We start from the raw sequence: 19,493 nt of genomic DNA, 5'->3' as shown, positions 1-19,493 counted from the left end.
GATTTAGCTCAGTGGTGTCGCTGTCAGTCTTGCAAGCACAAGGACCTGAGTACGATCCCCAGTAGCCCCTCCCAAAAAACCCAAAAAATTAAAAAATGAAAAAGAAAGAAATGACTCAAATCAAAGCAATTAGATATTAAAAAGGCAAAATCACAACAGAAGCTGGAAAAGTCCAGAAGATGATTATTGACTACTTTGAAGACTTGTACTCCAATAAATTAGAGAATCCAAAAGAAATGGATTCCTAGATACATATACATTAGCAAAACTGAACCAAGAAGAGTGGCGGACTGGACTGGACTGCCAATTGAGGCGGGGGAGACTTTGAGGAACCAGGAACAACAGCAATTCAAGCATGGATCAAATTAGCGAAGGATGTACAAAAAAGATTAGCAGTGTGAATACTGACAAACTTATAAAGGATTTTTCACAGAAAAGAAAATGATAGAAACCAATGGAAAGAATAACATACTGGAAATTCAGTTGGCAAAGAGTACCTCTTTATTAAAAGTAATGCAAACAAAGAAAGCCTCAATTAAAAACGAATGTGCTGCTCTTCATGATAATGATAAAAGGGCTACAACAGACCATTGAATATCAACAGAATTTGAGAGGTGAAAATGAACAACTAAAAAGAAATGCTGATATGACAAGGGAAAAGCTGAAATCTCACAAACAGGACTATAAGAATAATATTGCCAAACTTGTACATGAAATGAAAATCAAAGAGGAAGAACATAAGATAGAAATAAGCAAACTTTATCAAGATATGCAGAAAAAAGTTGAATTAAATGAAGAAAAGCCCAAAGATCTAATAAAGAAAAAGAAGATGGAAATCTCAGAGTTAAATGCAAAGTTAATAACTCAAGAAAAAGAAAAGCAAAATGAAATAATCAAACTACAGCTGGAGTTTGATGCCAAACTAGCAAGAGTTCAGACTAAGTCAAAATCATATCCAGATGCTACTATTTCCCCACAGAGTATCTACACAAGGAAGCTTCAACATCTTCAAGAAGAAAAAAACAAAGAGATTGCAGCTCTTCGTAATACCATTCACAATTTGGAACAGCGCCTTTCTATTGGCAAAGATTCTCACCTTAAACGTAGATGATTTTGAGTATAACAGTAAATTCATTAATTACTATTTACTTTTTTGAAAAAGCAATTGAAAAATTCGCTTCCATTTTCAATATAAGTATACTACCTAAATAGCCTAAATAATAAATGAGACAGCTTAAAAAAAAAATCTGAACCAAGAAGACACGAAAACCCTGAACAGCCCAATAACAGGCAATAAAATTGATGCAATAATAATAATAATAATAATAATAATAAACCTACCAACTAAGAAACGCCTAGGACCCAGTGGAATCACCACTGAATTCTGCAAGAACTTCAGGGAAGATCTAATATTCTAACACTAATATTCCTCAAGCTCTTTAGTGAACTACAAAGGAGAGGAGTATTCCCAAAGTAATTCCTGGAAGCTAGCATTACCTTGATTCCAAACACAGACAAGGACCCGAAAGAGAACTACAAACCAGTCTCTTTAATGAACACAGACATTAAAATCCTCAACAAGATACTGGCAAAACAGAATGCAACAAATCATTAAAAAGATCATACAGTGGTACGTTGGGAGCCTTGGATCCCGGGCAGGTTTTCAGTTTTTACAGAGCACTGAAATCTATGGACTCCAACATGGACTTCATGTAAAGAAACCCACAAACCATTAATGGACAAAATTATGAATCAATTTGTATTGTGGCACTCAAATCCTAGCACTCTGGGAGAGCATCAAGTACCAAGATTTTGAAAACCATGTCCTATCATCATTGTGCATTCAAGAGTTCAGTGGGAATAACCTCATCAAGACTTAGATTTTCTTCAAAGGCTTCAAGTGTCATCTTCATTAAAGCTCTCCATTGAACCCTCTCACAAAAGCAAAAGCTGAAAGGGAATAAAATCCATTAATACAGTTTTAATAGCCCTTCCTCTGACTTCTCTTCAATTTTCTTGCCCACTGGGATCCTTCAATATTGCTTATGTTTCTTTAGATAGGAGCTAAAGAAATGCTTCTTCCCAAAAAGTGTATGTTCTGTGGCCATAAGTTTTAATTGAGAAGCATAAACTTGGTATGATAAGTATGGGATTATATCTTTTGTTATTTTCTAGAAAAAGTTGAACCAGTAATATAAAAATTAACATTAAATTTTTAAAATATTTGCAATTAGAGTGTGTGTTTAGAATGCATAAAGCCCTGGGTTGAATTCCCAATTAAAATAAAATAAAACTTCTAAAATGTTATATAGTTTAATATATTAATTTATATCAATATATCATATATTTATATATTAACTCATTAGTTTAACATGTATTTTTATATATTTAAAATTACATTTTGAGGTGAAATTTTACTTTCAGAAACTATGTGGTCTAGAGAAAAGAGCTTCAACCTAAAAGCAGATGGTTCTTATTCTGTCTCCACCACCACCTCTTATTAGCTATATGATAGCTGAACCAGAACTGCATTATCTGTGAAGTGAGCCTGATATTTTCCCCACCTACCTCATGGGGTTATTGTTAGGATCAAACAAAATAAAGTAAGTTAAAAATACTTAAAAAAAAAAAAAAGAAAAGATCATACATCATAACCAAGTGGGGTTTATCCTGGGATACAAGGATAGTTCAACATATGCAAATCAATAAATGTAATACATCAGATAAAAAGAAACAAGGACAAAAATCAAAGGATCATTTCAATAGATGAAGAAAAAGCCTTTGACAAAATCCAACATCCATTCATAATAAAAACCCTGAAGAAAATAGGTTTAGAAGAACTTTATCTCAATCTGATAAAAGTCATTATGAAAAACCTACTGCCAACATCCTATTAAATGGGGAAAAACTGAAAGTCTTTGCTCTAAAATCAGGAACAAGCCAAGGATGTCCACTATCAACACTCCTATTCAATATAGTACTCACCACACTAACTAGAGCAATCAGGCAAGAGAAGGAAATACAAGAGACATGGATAAAGAAGTGAAATTATCATTGTTCACAGACAACATGAAACTCTACACAGAAAACCTAAAATATTCCACAAAAAGACCCCTAGAATTAATAATCAAATTCAGCAATGTAGCAGGATACAAAATCAACAAACAAAAATCAATAGCAGTTCTGTACACCAATAAAAAACTCACCAAGAAAGAAATTTGAAAAATAATACCATTCACAATGGCATCAAGAATAATTAAATATTTAAGAATTAACCTAACTAAAGAAGCAAAAGACCTCTACAATGAAAACTACAGTTCTCAGAAAGAGGAGATCGAAGAGGACATTAGAGGATGGTGAGATATTCCCTGTACCTGGATACACAGAACCAATACTGTCAAAATGGCCATACTTCCAAAATTGATATACAAATTTAATGCAATTCCAATCAAAATGCCAACAGTACTCCTCTCAGAACTAGAGAAAACAATCCTAAAATTCATATGGAACCAGAAGAGACCCAGGGTAGGAAAAGTGATTCTGAGCAACAAAAGCAAAGCAGGAGGCATCACAATCCAGGACTTGAAGTTATATTACAAAGTTACATGATAAAAGTATCATGCTACTGACACAAAAACAGATACATGGATCAGTGGGACAGAACAGAGGATGCAGAAACAAACCCAGGTAATTCAACCATCTGATCTTTGACAAAGTGGCAAAACGATGCATGCTGAAGGAGAAACAGCCTCTTTAACAAATGGTGCTGGGGAAAGTAGCTATTCATGTGCAAAAGATTGAAACTAGACCCATATCTCTCATCATGTACTCAATTAAAATAAAAATGGATTTAAAAAATCTAAAAGTTGGGCCGGAGATTTAGCTCAGTGGTTCCGCTGCCCACCTCACAAGCGACAGGACCTGAGTTCAATCCCCGGTACCAAAAAAAAAAAAAAAAAAATCTGAAAATTAAAACAGAATCTGCTGGAAGGCAAAATAGGTAAAACTCTTATGACATAGGCATAGAAAAGGACTTCCTGAACAAAACCCCAGTTGCATAAGAAGTAACATCAAGAATCAACAAATGAAAGTATATCAAATTAAAAACCTTTTGCACAACCACACATCAAAAGAAACAACAACAGAGTGAAGAGACAACCTACAGAGTGGGAAAACTTTTGCCAGCCATCCCTCAGACAGAGGACTAATATCTAGAATATGTAAAGAACTCAGGAAGAATTACTTTCCCAAAAAAAGACCCAATAAAAAATGGGCCACTGAAATAATAGAAATTGCTCAGAAGTACAAATGGCCAACAAATTCATGAAAAAAATGTGCCACTGAAATAATAGAAATTGCTCAGAAGAAGTACAAACGGCCAACAAATTCATGAAAAAAATGTTCAAATTAAAACAACACTGAGATTCCATCTCGCTCCAGAAAAAAATGGCTATTACTAAGAAATCAAATAATAACAAATGCTGGTGAGGCTGCAGGAAAAAAGGAACACTTCTACATTGTGGGTGGGAATGTAAACTAGTACAACCACTATGGAAACCAGTATGGAGATTCCTCAAAAAACTAAAACTACAAATTCCATTTAACCCAGCTATTCCCCTTCTAGGTATCTTTCTGAAAGTGTTAAAGACACCATATATAGTGATACATGCATACTTACGTTCACAGCAGCACAATTCTTAATAGCTAAACCTTGGAAGTGGCCTATATCTCCACCAGTGAATATATGTCTATCAATGGATGAAGAAAATATAGTACCCACACACAATAGAGTACAACTCTTCCTTAAAGAATGATAAACTGAGTCACTTGTAGGAAAATGGATGTACCTTGAAACCACAGTTGTAAGTGAAAAAAATCAGACACATGCATCTAAATAGTGCATGGTTTCTGCTAGATGACAAACCCACAATATCAAGAACAAAATAACAACAGATAATAGGAAGTAAACAGACAGACCTCTTTCAAATGGGAAGGGGAACGAGATAGAGCAAGGATCAAGGGAGGGAAAGGAATGAAAAAAGAATTGAGACGTGTTATGTATTTGTGCCAACTCTCTGTGAGGAACGTAAACATTGTGTACTGCAGTTATGTACCAATGAAAATGAAAAAACACAAAGATATCAAAGTGGATAAAATGGCAGGAAAAGAAATAAGAAGACTGATTTAAGATGATTAATGACTTTAAAGAGTGTTAAATAAACAACTGAGTGAATTAAGGAACGACAATACAGGACATAAAGGATCAGTTTAACAAAGAAGTAAAGACTCTCAACAAGAACTAAATAGAAATCTTGGAAATGAAAAGCACAAAATGTCAAATCAAAAAGCCTCAATAATAGACCAGATCAAGCAGAATAAAGATTTTTCAGGACTTGAAGAGAAGTTTGATGAATTATCACACTCAGACACTAAAAAGGCAAAAAATATGAACAAAACATCCAAAAGTTCTGAGACATGCTTAAAAGACCAAACTTATAAATTTTTGGTGTAGAAGAGAGTGTTCAGGTTTAAACTAGACTAATGGCAAAAAAAAATTATTCAGGAGCCAGGGATTTAGATCAGTGTCACTGCGCCTGCCTCACAAGTGCAAGGTCCTGAGTTCAATCCTCAGTACCAAAAAAAAAAAAAATTTCAAAGACATAATAACTGAAAACTTCCAAAATCTTGAGAAAGAAATGGACATCAGGTACAAGAGGTATTTAGAACCCCTAAGATGACCAGAAAACAACCTTCCACATTGCATTATAGTTAAAATGGCAAGAGTACTAAACAAGAAAAAAATATTGAAAACTGTAATATAGAAATGCTGTCACTCATAGGGGGAAACCTAATAACTGCTGACTTCTTTGCAGAAACTTTAAAGGCCAAGAGGGCATAAAATTATGTTTCAAGCCCTAAAAGAAAATCACTTTCAACCTAGATTACTATATCCAGCAAAAGTATCTTTCCAAATCTAAGGTGATGTAAAGATCTTCCAAGATAAGCATAAACTAAATAAATTAATGAGCATTACAGAAGATACTTAAAAGAATCTTATACACAGAAGAGAAAGCACAGATTAGCTATTGAAAATTAGGAATGAGTATTAGAAAAGCAACAAAATGATGGGAATTAATATAAAGCTTTCTGTAACTCTGAATGTTTATAGTTTAAATTCTCCAATTAAAAGACACAAACTGGCAGATTGGATTTAAAAAACAACACCCAACTCTTTGCTACATGCAAGAAATACACCTTCCAAACAAAGACATCCGTAGACTGAAAGTGAAAGGATGGAAAACAATATTCCATGCTAACTGAATCTGAAACAAGCAGAAATAGCTATACTCACTTCTCACTAAGCAGACTTCAAGACAAATTAGAAAAGACAACAAAGGTCAGCACATACTGGTAAAGGGAACAATTTACTAAGAAGTTAGAACAATACATATGCACTGAACATTGATGCACCCAATTTCATAAATCAAACACAACTCAACATAAATGGGTATAGGTTTCAATACAGTAATAGTGGGTGACTCCATTCTCACCAGTTAATAGGTCACCTAGACCAAAACAACAAAGAAATATTAGAATTAGACTATAACATAGAATAAACGAATTTAATAGATGTCGCTATAACATGCCATACAACAATTACAGAATATATATTCTTCTCAGAAGAATATGGAATGTTTTATAAAATAGATCATATTTTAGGCCACAATAAGAGCTTTAACAAGTACAAAAAAGTTGAAACAATTTCTTGCATCTTATCAGATCATAATGGTATATAACTAGAAATCTACAGCAAAAAAACTATACTAACACACGGAGATCAAACAATTCACTTTTGAACAATCAGTAGTCACTGAGAGGGCCGGGGATTTAGCTCAATGGTGCCACTGCCTGCCTCGCAAGAGCAAGGTCTTGAGTTCAATCCCTGGTTAACCCCCACCCCACAAAAAAAAAGTCACTGAAGAATCAGGGAAGGAATCTAAAAATTTCTAGAATCAAATAAAAATGAAAACAAAGCAAACCAAAAATCTCTGGCACACAGCAAAATCAGTTCTAAGAGGAAAATTTGAAGTTCTGAGTGTCTACAGAAAAAAAAATTCATAGATCTCAAGTAAATAACCTAATGATATATTTCAAGGTCTTAGAAAAACAAGAACAAAACAAAACTAGACAGAAGGAAAGGTCAGAATTGAAATTAGTGAAATAGAGACTAAAAGAACAATATACAGGATTAAGGATACAAAAAGTTGGTTCTTTGAAAAGATAAATAAAAGGGAAAAACCCTGAGCCAAATTAATGAGAGAGAAAGAGAGAGAGACAATTAGAGATGAAAAAGAGTACACTACAACAGACAGCACTGAAATCCAGAGAATCATTAAGATTATTCTGAAAACCTATATTCTAATAAGTTTGAAATCTGGGAGAAATGGATAACTTTTAGACATATATGACCCACCAAAATTGAATCAAGCTGGTATTTTAAAATTTAAATAGATCAGTAACAGATAATGAGATTGACACAATAATAAAACATCTACCAACCAAGAAAAAACCAGAACCAGACAGGTTCACCCTCAATTTTACTAGATCTTTAAGTAAAATCTAACACCAGTGCTTCTCAAACTATTCCATGAAACAAGAAGGGAAGATATGTTTCCAAATTAATTCTTTGAAGCCAATAGCACCCTGATTCCAAAACAGAGGACACACACAAAAAAGAAAACTAGTATTTCCCATAACTTTGACAAACATGGATGCAAAAATCCTTAATAAGATACTTGCAAACTGAATTCAACAATACATTAAAAAGATCAGGCTGGGGATTTAGCTCAGTGGTTCCAGCGCCTGCCTCACAAGCGCAAGGAACCGAGTTCGATCCCCCGTACCAAAAAAAAAAAAAGATCATATACCAGGATCAAGTTGGTTTCATTCAGGCATGCACAGATGGTTCAACATACACACATCAGTAAACATAATACACCATATCAATAAAATTAAGGATAAATCACATGATTACCTCACTTAATGCAGAAAAAGCCTTGGGCAAAATCGCATATTGCTTTATGATTAAAAAAAAAACCCCGAGGAAACTAGGTATTGAGTGATCATATTTCAGTACAGTAAAGGTCATATATGAGAAGCCTAGGGCCAAAACCATTCTGATTGGGAAAAAACTGAAAGTATTTAAAAGCAGGAACTAGGCAAGGATGTTCTCTCCCATTATTCCTATTCAATCTAATATTGAAATTTTGGCTAGAGCAACTATTAAGAGAAAGAAATGAAAGAGCTAATAAGTAGGAAAAAAAGAAATTAAATCATCCTTATTTGCAAAGAGTGTGATCCTATACTTAGAAGATCCCAAAGACTCCACCAAAAGACTTTTAGAACTAAGAAACAAATTCAACAAAGTAACAGGACACAAAATCAACACACACACAAGAATCAATAGTGCTTCTGTACATCAATAATGATCCCACTGAGAAAGAAGTCAGGAAAACAATTCCATTCACAATAGCTTAAAAAAATATTTAGGGATCAACCTAACCAAGGAAATTTCATCTACAGTGAAAGTTACAGAACACTGAAGAAAGTAAAAAGTCACTCGATGATGGAAAGACATCCCTTGTTCTTGGATCAGCAGTCACTTTTGTTAAAATAGCATATTACCAAAAATGATTTACAGATTCAATGCAGTCTCCATCAAAATTCTAATGACACTCTTCACGGAATTAGAAAAAAAAATCCCGAAATTCATATGGAAACACAAAAGATCCAGAAGAGCTAAAGCAATTCTACATAAAAAAAGAACAAGGCCAGAGGCAACACAATACTCAACTTCAATTATACAACAAAGCCAGAGTAACAGAACAGCATTGTACCAGCACAAAAATAGACACACAGGTCAATGGAATGGAATACAAGACACAGAAACAATCCCATGCAACTACATTCATCTGAGTCTTTTTTTTTTTTTTTTTTTTTTTTGACAGAGTCTCACTACATAGCTCAGGCTAGCCTCGAACTCACTAACCCAATCAAATTCGTGGTGGTCCTCCTGCTTCAGCCTCCCAAGTGCTGGGATTACAAGTATGCACCACCGCACCCCAGAGTCAACTGATTCTTCACAAGGGAGGCAGAAACATGTGTTGATGACAAGATAGCCTCCTTAACAAATGGCGCTTTCTAAACTGGATATCCACGTGTAGTATAAAAGATTGAAATTACATCCCTGTACATCCCTGTATAAAATCAATTGCAAATGGATCAAGATCTGAAACTCTGCTACAGCTAGAAGAAAGCATAAGGGAAACACTTTAAGCCATAGGCACAGGCACAGACTTCCTGAATAGGACTCAAACCGCACAAGAAATAATAGCGAATATCAACAAATAGGACTGTATCAAATTAAAAGTTTCTGCACAACAAGGGAAACAGCTAAAAAAGTGAAGAGATAGCCTACCGAATGGGAGAAAATTTTGCTAGCTACTCTTCTGACAGAGAATTACTGTAACATCTAGAATATATCTTAAAAATTCCAAAAACTTAACCTCAAAAAGTTTAATAGCTCAATCAATAAATGTGCAAATGAATTGAACAAATACTTCTGAAAACAATTAAGTATAAATGGTTAGTGAATATATTACAAATGTTCAATATCTTTAGCCATTAGATAAATGAAAATCACAACTACATTGAGATTCTTTCTCACCACAGTCAGAATAGCTATCATGCAAAAAACACTAAATATTGGCAAGGGTGCTGGGTAAAATGAACACTTCTACTCTGCTAGCAGGAATGTAAATAAGTGCAGCCCCTATGTAAATTAGCATGGAGGTTCCTCAAAAAACTAAAAGTAGAATGACAGATGACCCAGCTACCCCACTCCATGGTATACATTCAAAGGAATTACAGTGAGTGTACTAGAGAGTTACCTGCATACCTCTGTTTATTGCAGCATAATTCACAACAGCCAGTATATGGAAGCAGCTTAAACACCCATCAGCTAATGAATGCATAAAGAAACTGTGATATCTATCTATCTGTCAATCAATCAATCATGTATCTATCAGTGGAATATTATTCAGCCATAAGGAAGAACAAAATTACGTCCTTTGGGGGAAAATGGATGGAACTGGAGAGAAATAAGCCAGACTCAGAAAGATAAGTGTCACATATTTTCGCTAAAATGTGGAATCTAAAAAAGATGACATAAAAGTGGAGACTGTTATTAGAAAAGAGGAAGGGAATAAGGGGAAAGCAAAGAGGGAAATGGAAGAATGGTTATAAAGTTATTAATTATTAATTATGGCCCAGGGATTTAGCACCTGCCTCGCAAGCTCAAGGCCCTGAGTTTGATACCCAGTACAAAAAAAAGTTATTAATTATAACAGTAAGAGATTATTAATGACAACAGCAAGGATTATTATGTTGAAGTGAATTTATTGAGGTAAAAAGATGTCCACAACACCCTGTTAATGAAATAGAAGGTTACAAAACAGTATATATGCCATTGCCAATTTTTCATTTTCAAAAATACATTAATGGCCACCACCTGCCTTGCAAGCGCAAGGTCCTGAGTTCAATCCTTGGTACCCCCCGCAAAGTGCATTAATGTGTCATGATATCAAGAAATTGTCTAGAATGGAGTTCACTTAACTATTTTAATCTGTCTTTGTGAGTGAGTTCCTGAGCACATTTTTCTTTCTGTTTAAGACTATTTTTTGGCTTGTGCTATTACAAAATCTTTCTAAGCAGAGGACGTTAAGAATGACTGTAAGTACTGAGGTGATGAATCTTTTAATATAGCTTGATTGTAGTAATCATTTCACAATTCACATGTATCTCAAAAATGCTAAATACAAAAACAGGAAGGTTGTCGATCATCTTAAATATATATGATTTTGTTTTTCAATTATACTCAATAAAAGAGTGAAAAAATTAAAGAAGTGGAATACAGGGAGACAGAAAGGAAAGGGGCTTACCTGTTCTGGGCTCATGTACCTCATAGTTCCCTTATCTCTCGTTCGCTTTTCATCATTTTCCAAGGTTGTGGCAAGTCCAAAGTCTCCAATCTTTACTTGTTTTTCATCTACTAAAAATATGTTAACTGGCTGTGGGGGAAAACAATACTTTATATTTACCAATCTGACAGACTATTACCACATCATCTTATAAAAACTTTGAGGTTTTTACTTGTACAACATTTACCCTTATACGGGTAGCTCAAGTCAGCTTTACGGTCTTTAAAATGCCCAGTGGAGCAAGGAAGAACTTTAAAGTTGACAGCAGAGGTAATTTGTGGCACAGCTGCCTCAACAGCTGTCAGGTGAAAAACAGGTTCACTCTGCAGGGCCCCAGGGGATGGATTCAGGACCAGAAGGTGGACATGATCAAAAGATTTGCTTTAATATATCTTAATAGACTAAATGTGTGGTTCAAAGAATAAGAGTTAGAGAGTTCTCCGTCCCAGGAGAAGTTAGACATTCACTTGAGGAAATGATGCAAATATAAATGGAGGGTTTGATGGGGACTGAAGCTGACGCCCTTAAGACACTGTCCAACTTTGAGATTCTCTGAATGGGTTCATTCCTAACAATGCTGCAGAGCATCCTGTGCAGAAATACTCCCAGGGGCTTCCTTTAAGTTACTTTCTCCAGGCCTTTGCCAACTTCTTCATAAGCATATCTCACCGACCTTGAAAGCATACTAAATTAAAGGGAAACTGATAACTAGCACAAAATACATTTTTCATGCAATTCATTAAGCAAATTTTAAGGAGAAAAAGGAAGTGACTGAAGGGTGATCGTTACTATTGTACAGCTTTGCGGAAGGTATTAGTCAGGACCAAAAAAACCACACTAGGGTTGGCGTTGTAACTCAGCAGTAGAGCATTTGCCTACCATGTTCTAGGCCCTAGGTTCAATCCCCACTGATGCCTCTCCCCCGCAAAAAAAGCAGCAAAGGAAAGAAACCACAAAAACAGGAAAGTTGTTGAAGAGAAAATTAATATTTTGCCACTATTGCAAAAGCAAGACTTTCAACACAGTGTTGGTTTCTACATACACAAACCCTGTGGGATAACACTTATAAGACAACTTGGTAAAGGAACTGAAAAGGAAGAGATCAAAGCCCAGGGTAACCTGAAGGAAGCTTCTGAAAATCCAGCCTGAGAGGCCCAGTGTAGGAATTGGCAATAAGATTAGAGTTTAATTAAAATATTGGAACCTAATGCCAATAATACAGATGCAAGGATGCGTGTGTGTGTGTGTGTGTGTGTGGTGAACGTGGAGAGAAAATGTTCCTGTGCTACAATCAAGTTACAGCATAGAAAAAATGCGTTTACAGGTGACACTGTTACCCCACATAAGGTCACACCTGACTCTGAGAGACAGGAAGCTGAATTTATGATGCTGTCTGAAGATCTAAAATGGATGAGACTAGTAAAAATATCAGATTGCTTTTTACAGTTCATTAAAAAGAAAAAGAATAGCACATTTTGTTTAGTTATAGTATGGCTCCAGAAAACATTACAGAGCACTATAAAAGGGTGTGAAATGTAGGCTGAGGCTCAGGCTGAGGCTGACCAGAGGCTGGCCTAGTAGGAGACACCTTCTACCAAGAAGCAGCCTCAGGCAGCAAGCCTTTTATGACTCATCGGAGCCTTCTGACCAGTTCTTAAGATCCTGATAGAAAGTAGTAAACACTTAGATTCTTTACATATGAGAGGCTTTCTGGTGTAAAGACCATTCTCTGGCAAAGCCACCTACAAGCTGAAATCTGCAAAGCATAACCCAAAACATACACACCTTCATTAGCATCTTCTCTCAGATAAGAGAAAGCAGCACTGTAGCAGAGAAAGCTAGGAAAGTTGTAAAGGAAAGAAGACTCAGCATTAAAGTCTGACCTCAAAGTAACTGCAGCCAGAGCAAAACTTCCCTAAAAATAAACACAAGACAAGATGACATCATGACACAGGATACAGTCAGTGCAGGATTCAGGGAGTTGGCAAATGCATGGTGAGGCACCAGCCAGAATTGCACTAATTCATTGGGAGGAGGGCCTGGAAGTAACACCCAAACTTCTGTATTTATTTGTAAATGAATACATATACAAATAACAGTGATTAATTATTTATTTTACTCTATTCATGATTTGTCCCAAAGTGAAGGTTTAGCCAGTCTAGTAAATTTATCCTTCTGAGCAAATCCTAATGTTCTAATTTCCAAGAACACTTTCAGATATCATTAAAGAGAACTATTAGAACCAGGAGGGTGCAAACATCAAGGTGTTAAGACATCCAGCTTTGGGGCAGACCAAAGAAGCAGTATTGTTTAACCACTACTTAGTCCTATGTATTAAGCACTACTTAGTCCAACTATTCACTTGGGCACACAATTTCCTTAGAAAGTTTTTTGCTTTCTTCCTTGTTCCTGGCTGTTTTAGAGAGGTAGGGTAAGCAGATAGCTGAGACCCACATGGATGAGGTGCTTCTGCCTAGAAGAGAAGAGGGCAAAATCCAAAGTGGTCAGGAAAGACCAAAAAGAAATGAGGGCAGAGGACACAGTGCAGAGAGAGTCTGCAAGAGGACAGGTGCAAAGGCTCAGGGGGAGGAGTCGGTACGGCTGGTTTGTGATGAGGGAGGCAACTCACAGCAGAAGAATATAGAGGAGAGACTGTGAGAAGCTATTCTGTGTCTCTTCTTTGGTTTGATGACAAGGGAAACTGCACGTTAGACTATGAAAAGCAGAAGACAATACTAAGAATGATATATGTCCCAAATTTTGAATTACTACAATTTTCTTTTTTATATAGCATAATATTTATTGGTACATTTTAGGCATACATAATGATAACACTCATCATAGGGAATTTGCACCTGTACATGGTACATCTCACCCCTTTTTGAACCTGAAAGGCCCAAACAAAAAATATCCTAGACTCTGGACCCAGTAGCTATGACTGCCCTCAGGATAATCAGATTAGGGAGCCGGGCTCTCAAAGCCACAGGCAACAGCAGTCATAGGGACAGAGCAGCCAGCTGGCTGTGCCAGCTACAACAATCACTTGCACAGAAATTCTCCCTATATACAAAAGCAGTTAGCATTTACAACCAGGGGGTGACTGTCACTAACCAGAAGCAGAAGTGAATGAGCCTTGGCTCATTGTCACAGTAAGGCCATCCACCCGGGAGGTCCTCTGAGTAGTTGTATGGAATAGGAGTTGGGCCATGTTTTGGGCCTATTTTAATCTCAGAGGATCAGAGGCACTATTTGGCCATGACTACTGATAAAGCACAATTCTAAAACTAGAGAAGATAGATTTTTAAATTACTAAGTTATATTTATCAACTAATACGGAAAAATTTCCACTTACCTTAAGATCTCTATGAATTATGCTTTTTGAGTGTATATATTGTACTCCTGTTGTTATTTGCTCAAAGAATTCCAAAGCCAAAGCTTTGTCTGGATTGCTTTTTTCCCTTTGGTAAATCCATTTCTCCAATGTCCCTTTATCACAGAATTCCATTGAGATGAAAAGGCAACAACTCCTTGATCTGAATATAATATTCACAGTATGTTAAATGTAACAATAAAAATCAATTTATCTTTTTTAAAAATAAAAGAGCAAAATAGAAGAGAGATAATTAGGAAATAGGAAGTTCAAACACTTCCCAAAATACATATTCCATTGTTTCAAAAATATTTTAATATATGCGAATTAGTTCCATTTATACTAGTAGTTTGTCTTAGTTCATTAAAAAAATACTGTGTTATCCATTTGTTTCTTTTTTGCAAGAATCTTGTAGGTTTATATCTTATACTCTGAGTAACTACTTTGAAGATAACAATACACAGTATATTAAATGTGTTATTCTCTTATTTTGTTATGAAATTTTATTGTTTTTATTCATACAGTAAAAGAGTAAAAAAAGAAAAAAGTTAAAAAGTATATCTTATCATCTTGTGAAACCCAAAATATGTCTCAAAACAGAAATCTAAATATAATAAATTTGAATCAACATATAATAAACCATTCTTTATTTAAATCATAAGTTCTTAAGTGCCCAAAGTTTTGCTTAATTAATTTATAAAGTACAGGCCTGCCTACTCTTTATTATTTATTTATTTATTCTTTCTGTGGTACTGGGGATTTAACTCAGGCCCTGCTTACTGAGTTACCTACTCCTACTCCTTCCTTCCTTCCTTCCTTCCTTCCTTCCTTCTTTCCTTCCTTCCCTCACTCCCTCCCTATCATGCTCCCTTCCTTTCCCTTCCTTAACTTTTCTTCCTTTCCTCCCCCAATCCCTTTCTCTCTGAGACAAAGTCTGAGTAGGTTGCTAAGTTGCCCAGGCTGAGCTCAAAATTGCAATCCTCCTGCTTCAGCCTCCCAGTGTGCTGGGATTACAGGAGTGTGCCACTTCACTTAGTTTCTGTCCATTCTTACTGCTGCAGGTCCTTGATCATCTTTGATAATGACTAAGAGTAGAAGTATTGCAGAAAACATAATTTCATTATTATAAAATTTTAAAACTTTAATTCATCATCAATCAACTGAGTGCCGATTTGGCCAAAGGTGCAGAACAGACACGTAGACATAAGGAAGTGAGTTAGACCATATGATCATCTCAATAGATGCAGAAAAGGCATTTGACAAAATCCAACATACATTTATGATAAAAACCCTACACAAAATTGGAATAGACCGTCTCTACCTCAATCTGATAAAAGCCATCTATGAAAAACCAACAGTCAATATCATACTAAATGGTCAAAAACTGAAATCCTTCACACTAAAATCAGGAACAAGACAAGGATGTCCACTATCACCACTCCTGTTCAATACAGTCTTAGAAACATTAGCCCTGGCAATTAGACAAGAGAAAGAAATAAAAGGAATAAAGATAGGAAATGAAGAAGTCAAATTGTCATTATTTGCACATGACATGATACTCTAGATAGAAGACCCCAAGAACTCCACCAAAAGTCTTCTAGACTTAATAACCAAATTCAGTAAAATAGCTGGATACAGGGTCAATACACAAAAATCAATAGCTTTTTCTGTACACGAACAACAGACTCACAAAGAGAGAGAAATAGGGCAAACAACTCCTTTTAAAATACCATCCAAAAACCTGAAATACCTAGGAATCATCCTAACAAAACAAATCAAAGACCTCTTCTCTGAAATCTATAGCACTCTGAAAAAAGAGATTGAAGAGGATATCAGAAAATGGAAAGACATACCCTGCTCCTGGATAGGAAGGATCAGCATATTGAAAATGGCTATACTTTCAAAACTGCTATATAGATTCAATGCAATCCCAATTGAATTCCCAGGAGCATACTTCACCGACCTTGAGAAAACAAACCAAAAATTCATTTGGAACAAGAAAAGACCCAGAATAGCAAAAGCAATTCCAGGTAACAGAGACATGGCTGAGGGTATCACAATCCCCAACTTGAAACTATACTACAAAGCTACTGTGATGAAAACAGCATGGTACATGGCAAAGAAACAGACCTGAGGGCCAGTGGAACAGATTAGAAGATGCAGAAACAACGCCAGACACACTCAGCCATCTCATCTTTGACAAAGGAGCCAAACACCCTCACTGGAGAAAAGGTAGCCTCTTTAATAAAAGGTGCTGGAAAAATTGGGTTTCAACTTGCCAAAGATTAAAACTAGACCTATATCTCTCACCATGTGCTAAGCTAAAATTGAAATGTATTAAATATCTAAATATTAAAATAGAAACGCTGAACCACCTGGAACAGAGGTTAGGTAGAACTCTTGAAGACATTGGTGTAGGAAAAGATTTTATGAACAAAACCTCACTTGTCTGTGAAATGGCACAAACAATCAACAAGTGGGATCTCTTCTTACTAAAAAGCTTCTGCACAGCAAGAGAAACCACCAGCAGAGTGAAGAGACAACCCCCAATGTGGGAAAAAATTTTCACCTGCTGTTCCTCAGAGAAAGGTCTACTATCTAGAATCTAGAAAGAACTTAAAAAATCAGACCCCCAAATTTGAAGATCCAATCCAAAAATGGGCATTTGAAATGAACAGACATTTCTCAGACAAAGAAGTAGAAATAGCAAATAAACATATGAAAAAATGTTCAACATCACTGGTCATTCGAGAGATGCAAATGAAAACAATGCTGAGATTCCAACTCACTCCAGAAAGAATGGCTGCTATCATGAAATCAACCAGTAACAAATGCTGGCGGGGCTGTGGGGAAAGAGGAACCCTGCTCCACTGCTGGTGGGAGTGTAGACTGGTGCAACCACTATGGAAATCAGTATGGAGATACCTTGAAGAACTAGGACTGGAAGTCCCATTTGACCCAGCGATTCTCCTGCTGGGTATCTTCCCAAAAGAATTAAAAGTATCATACCACAGTGATATATGTGCATCCATGTTCATAGCAGCACAATTTGTAATAGCTAAAACTTGGAAACAGCCCAAATGCCCATCAACTGGAGACTGGATAAAGAAAATGTGGTTTTTTTATAAAATGGAGTACTACTCAGTCATAAAGAATGAAAAACTAGAGACATTTATAGCTAAATGGATGCACATTGAGACCAAACTCTTAAGTGAAATAAATAGGACACACACGCGTAAATACCGAATAGTTTCTCTAGTGTGCGAAACTGGGAGTGTAAATAAGGACTAAAAGGTATAATAGATAATGAGAATTAGGAAGAAAAGTGGTAAAGGGGAAGGGGAAGTGGGAGGGGCAGGGGAAAGGAAAGAAGGGAATGGAATTAATATGAGAAAATGAAAAAATGGAAACAAAGTCTTTGTAATTAGGGAGGGGTTGAGGGGAGGGCAGGTGAAGAGGTAAAAATAAGAACCAAGAGAGACTATGTAAAGGTGCAAATTTCCAATGATATCATTATATTGTATACCTAAAATGTAGCAATAAAATAAAGTGAGTTAGGCCCTCTCCTTCACACCATGAGGATCATAGTTTAATTGGAGTGGTAGAGGAAAAACAAACTTAAAATGACAGTATGAGGATAGGAACTCTAGGAGAAGTGTTAACAAATTACATCCAATGAACCACATGTGAAAGGAAAGTAGTTCTAACCATGTTTGATATTTTCTTCTGAACTGAACTGGGCTCAATATTAATTTATTGTTTTTGTTTTTGTTTTTTTGGTGCCGGGGATTGAACTCGGGTCCTTGAGCTTGCAAAGCAGGCAGCGGAACCACTGAGCTAAATCCCCAGCCCCAATAATATTAATTTATATCCTCTGAACACACATGGGCTAGAAGTAGGAAGAGGTAGCCAAGAATGTACTTAGAACTGAAGAAAACCTGTATGCTTTCAGTCAATAACTCCTGAACCGGATTATAAAGTTCTCAAGTACACAAGGTGGAGCTGGGGCTGGAGCCAGATGAATAAAGATATCCCCAAGGGCTTCAAGATTTCAATGTAACAACTGTCCCCAAGAAAGGCTCGGTGACTTTCAAAGGCAGATGCCAGCTGTTTAGAATTTCTAGTCCTTTGGCAATGGGTTAACTGAAAAAATACACGAGTGATTCAAGCAAGGGGGTGTTCCCATCGCTGTTCACGACCCTACAGTTATTTTCAGTGCCTGGCACTCCTCCACATCGGGTGTAGTTGCATCCCAAGGCCGACTTTGGACTGCATCACACCAATCAGGGGCCTCTGAGAAGGACATAAGAGGAGGATACAGCACCTCTATGTTAAAACTTTCTTCACAGGGCCAGGGATTTAGCCCAGTGGTTTCGCCACCTGCTGCGCAAGCGCAAGGACCGGAATTCGATTCCCGGTCCAAAAATAACCAACAAAAAAACCAAAACACTTTCTTCACAAGACTCATTTATAGCTTGTATGGAAGCCAGGGCACATGGGCACAGACATGTAAATAATGGAGTCAGAAAGCTAGACAGATTTGAAAACAGCTAAGGACAAAAAATAAAAAAGGCATTTAAAAGTTAAGTTTGAGGCCAGGCATGTAGCTCAGTGGTTCCGCTGCCTGGCTCGCAAGTGCAAGGTCCAGAGTTCAATCCCCAGTACCTAAATAAATAAATAAATAAATAAATATAAAAGTGAAGTCTGGAACAGGGAGGGAATAAAGGAAAGATTTTTCACTGTTTTCTTGCCAGCATGAAGGACAGCAGTGTCTCTCAGAGGTGACTGGGATTATTAACTTTGGTGAGTAATGGCCTCAGCTAGTGCACATGTACTAAATGTCAGCTTGCTTATAGCCTATTACAGCTATGAGAATTTCTTTTCACCTACCGTGGATTAGTACTTGTGCTGCACTCAGGATCATAATCGATTCCTTTCCAACAATGATAATACCGAACAATATTGGTATGATTAAGAGCCGCCAGCGCGTGTACTTCACGCAGTACCTTCCTGTTTAAAGGAAACAGAAACATGGATGTGTGAGTACGTATCTCCAATAACTACAAAACACCTAAGTAACAGGA

General features: G+C 36.3%; 1 protein-coding gene across 2 annotated transcripts in view; it reads right to left on the bottom strand.

The window, feature by feature from the left end:
• Eif2ak2 (eukaryotic translation initiation factor 2 alpha kinase 2) overlaps window positions 1-19,493 on the bottom strand; it is a 48,354-nt gene that overhangs the window by 9,863 nt on the left and 18,998 nt on the right. For both annotated transcript variants that reach the window (XM_004839297.4, XM_087216138.1), the window contains 3 exons: window positions 19,300-19,419; window positions 14,392-14,572; window positions 11,001-11,129 (listed from right to left, as the gene is read on the bottom strand). In XM_004839297.4, the coding sequence (XP_004839354.1) occupies window positions 11,001-11,129; window positions 14,392-14,572; window positions 19,300-19,419 (430 nt within the window). The remainder of the gene's footprint in view (window positions 1-11,000; window positions 11,130-14,391; window positions 14,573-19,299; window positions 19,420-19,493) is intronic.

This window comes from Heterocephalus glaber, unplaced genomic scaffold (genome assembly GCF_053883595.1).
Source record: "Heterocephalus glaber isolate CG9 unplaced genomic scaffold, H.glaber_assembly_v1.0 deba00001457, whole genome shotgun sequence".
NCBI lineage: Eukaryota > Metazoa > Chordata > Mammalia > Rodentia > Bathyergidae > Heterocephalus > Heterocephalus glaber.
Note: the sequence above shows the minus strand (reverse complement) of the source record. Positions and strands in the feature narration are given on the sequence as shown.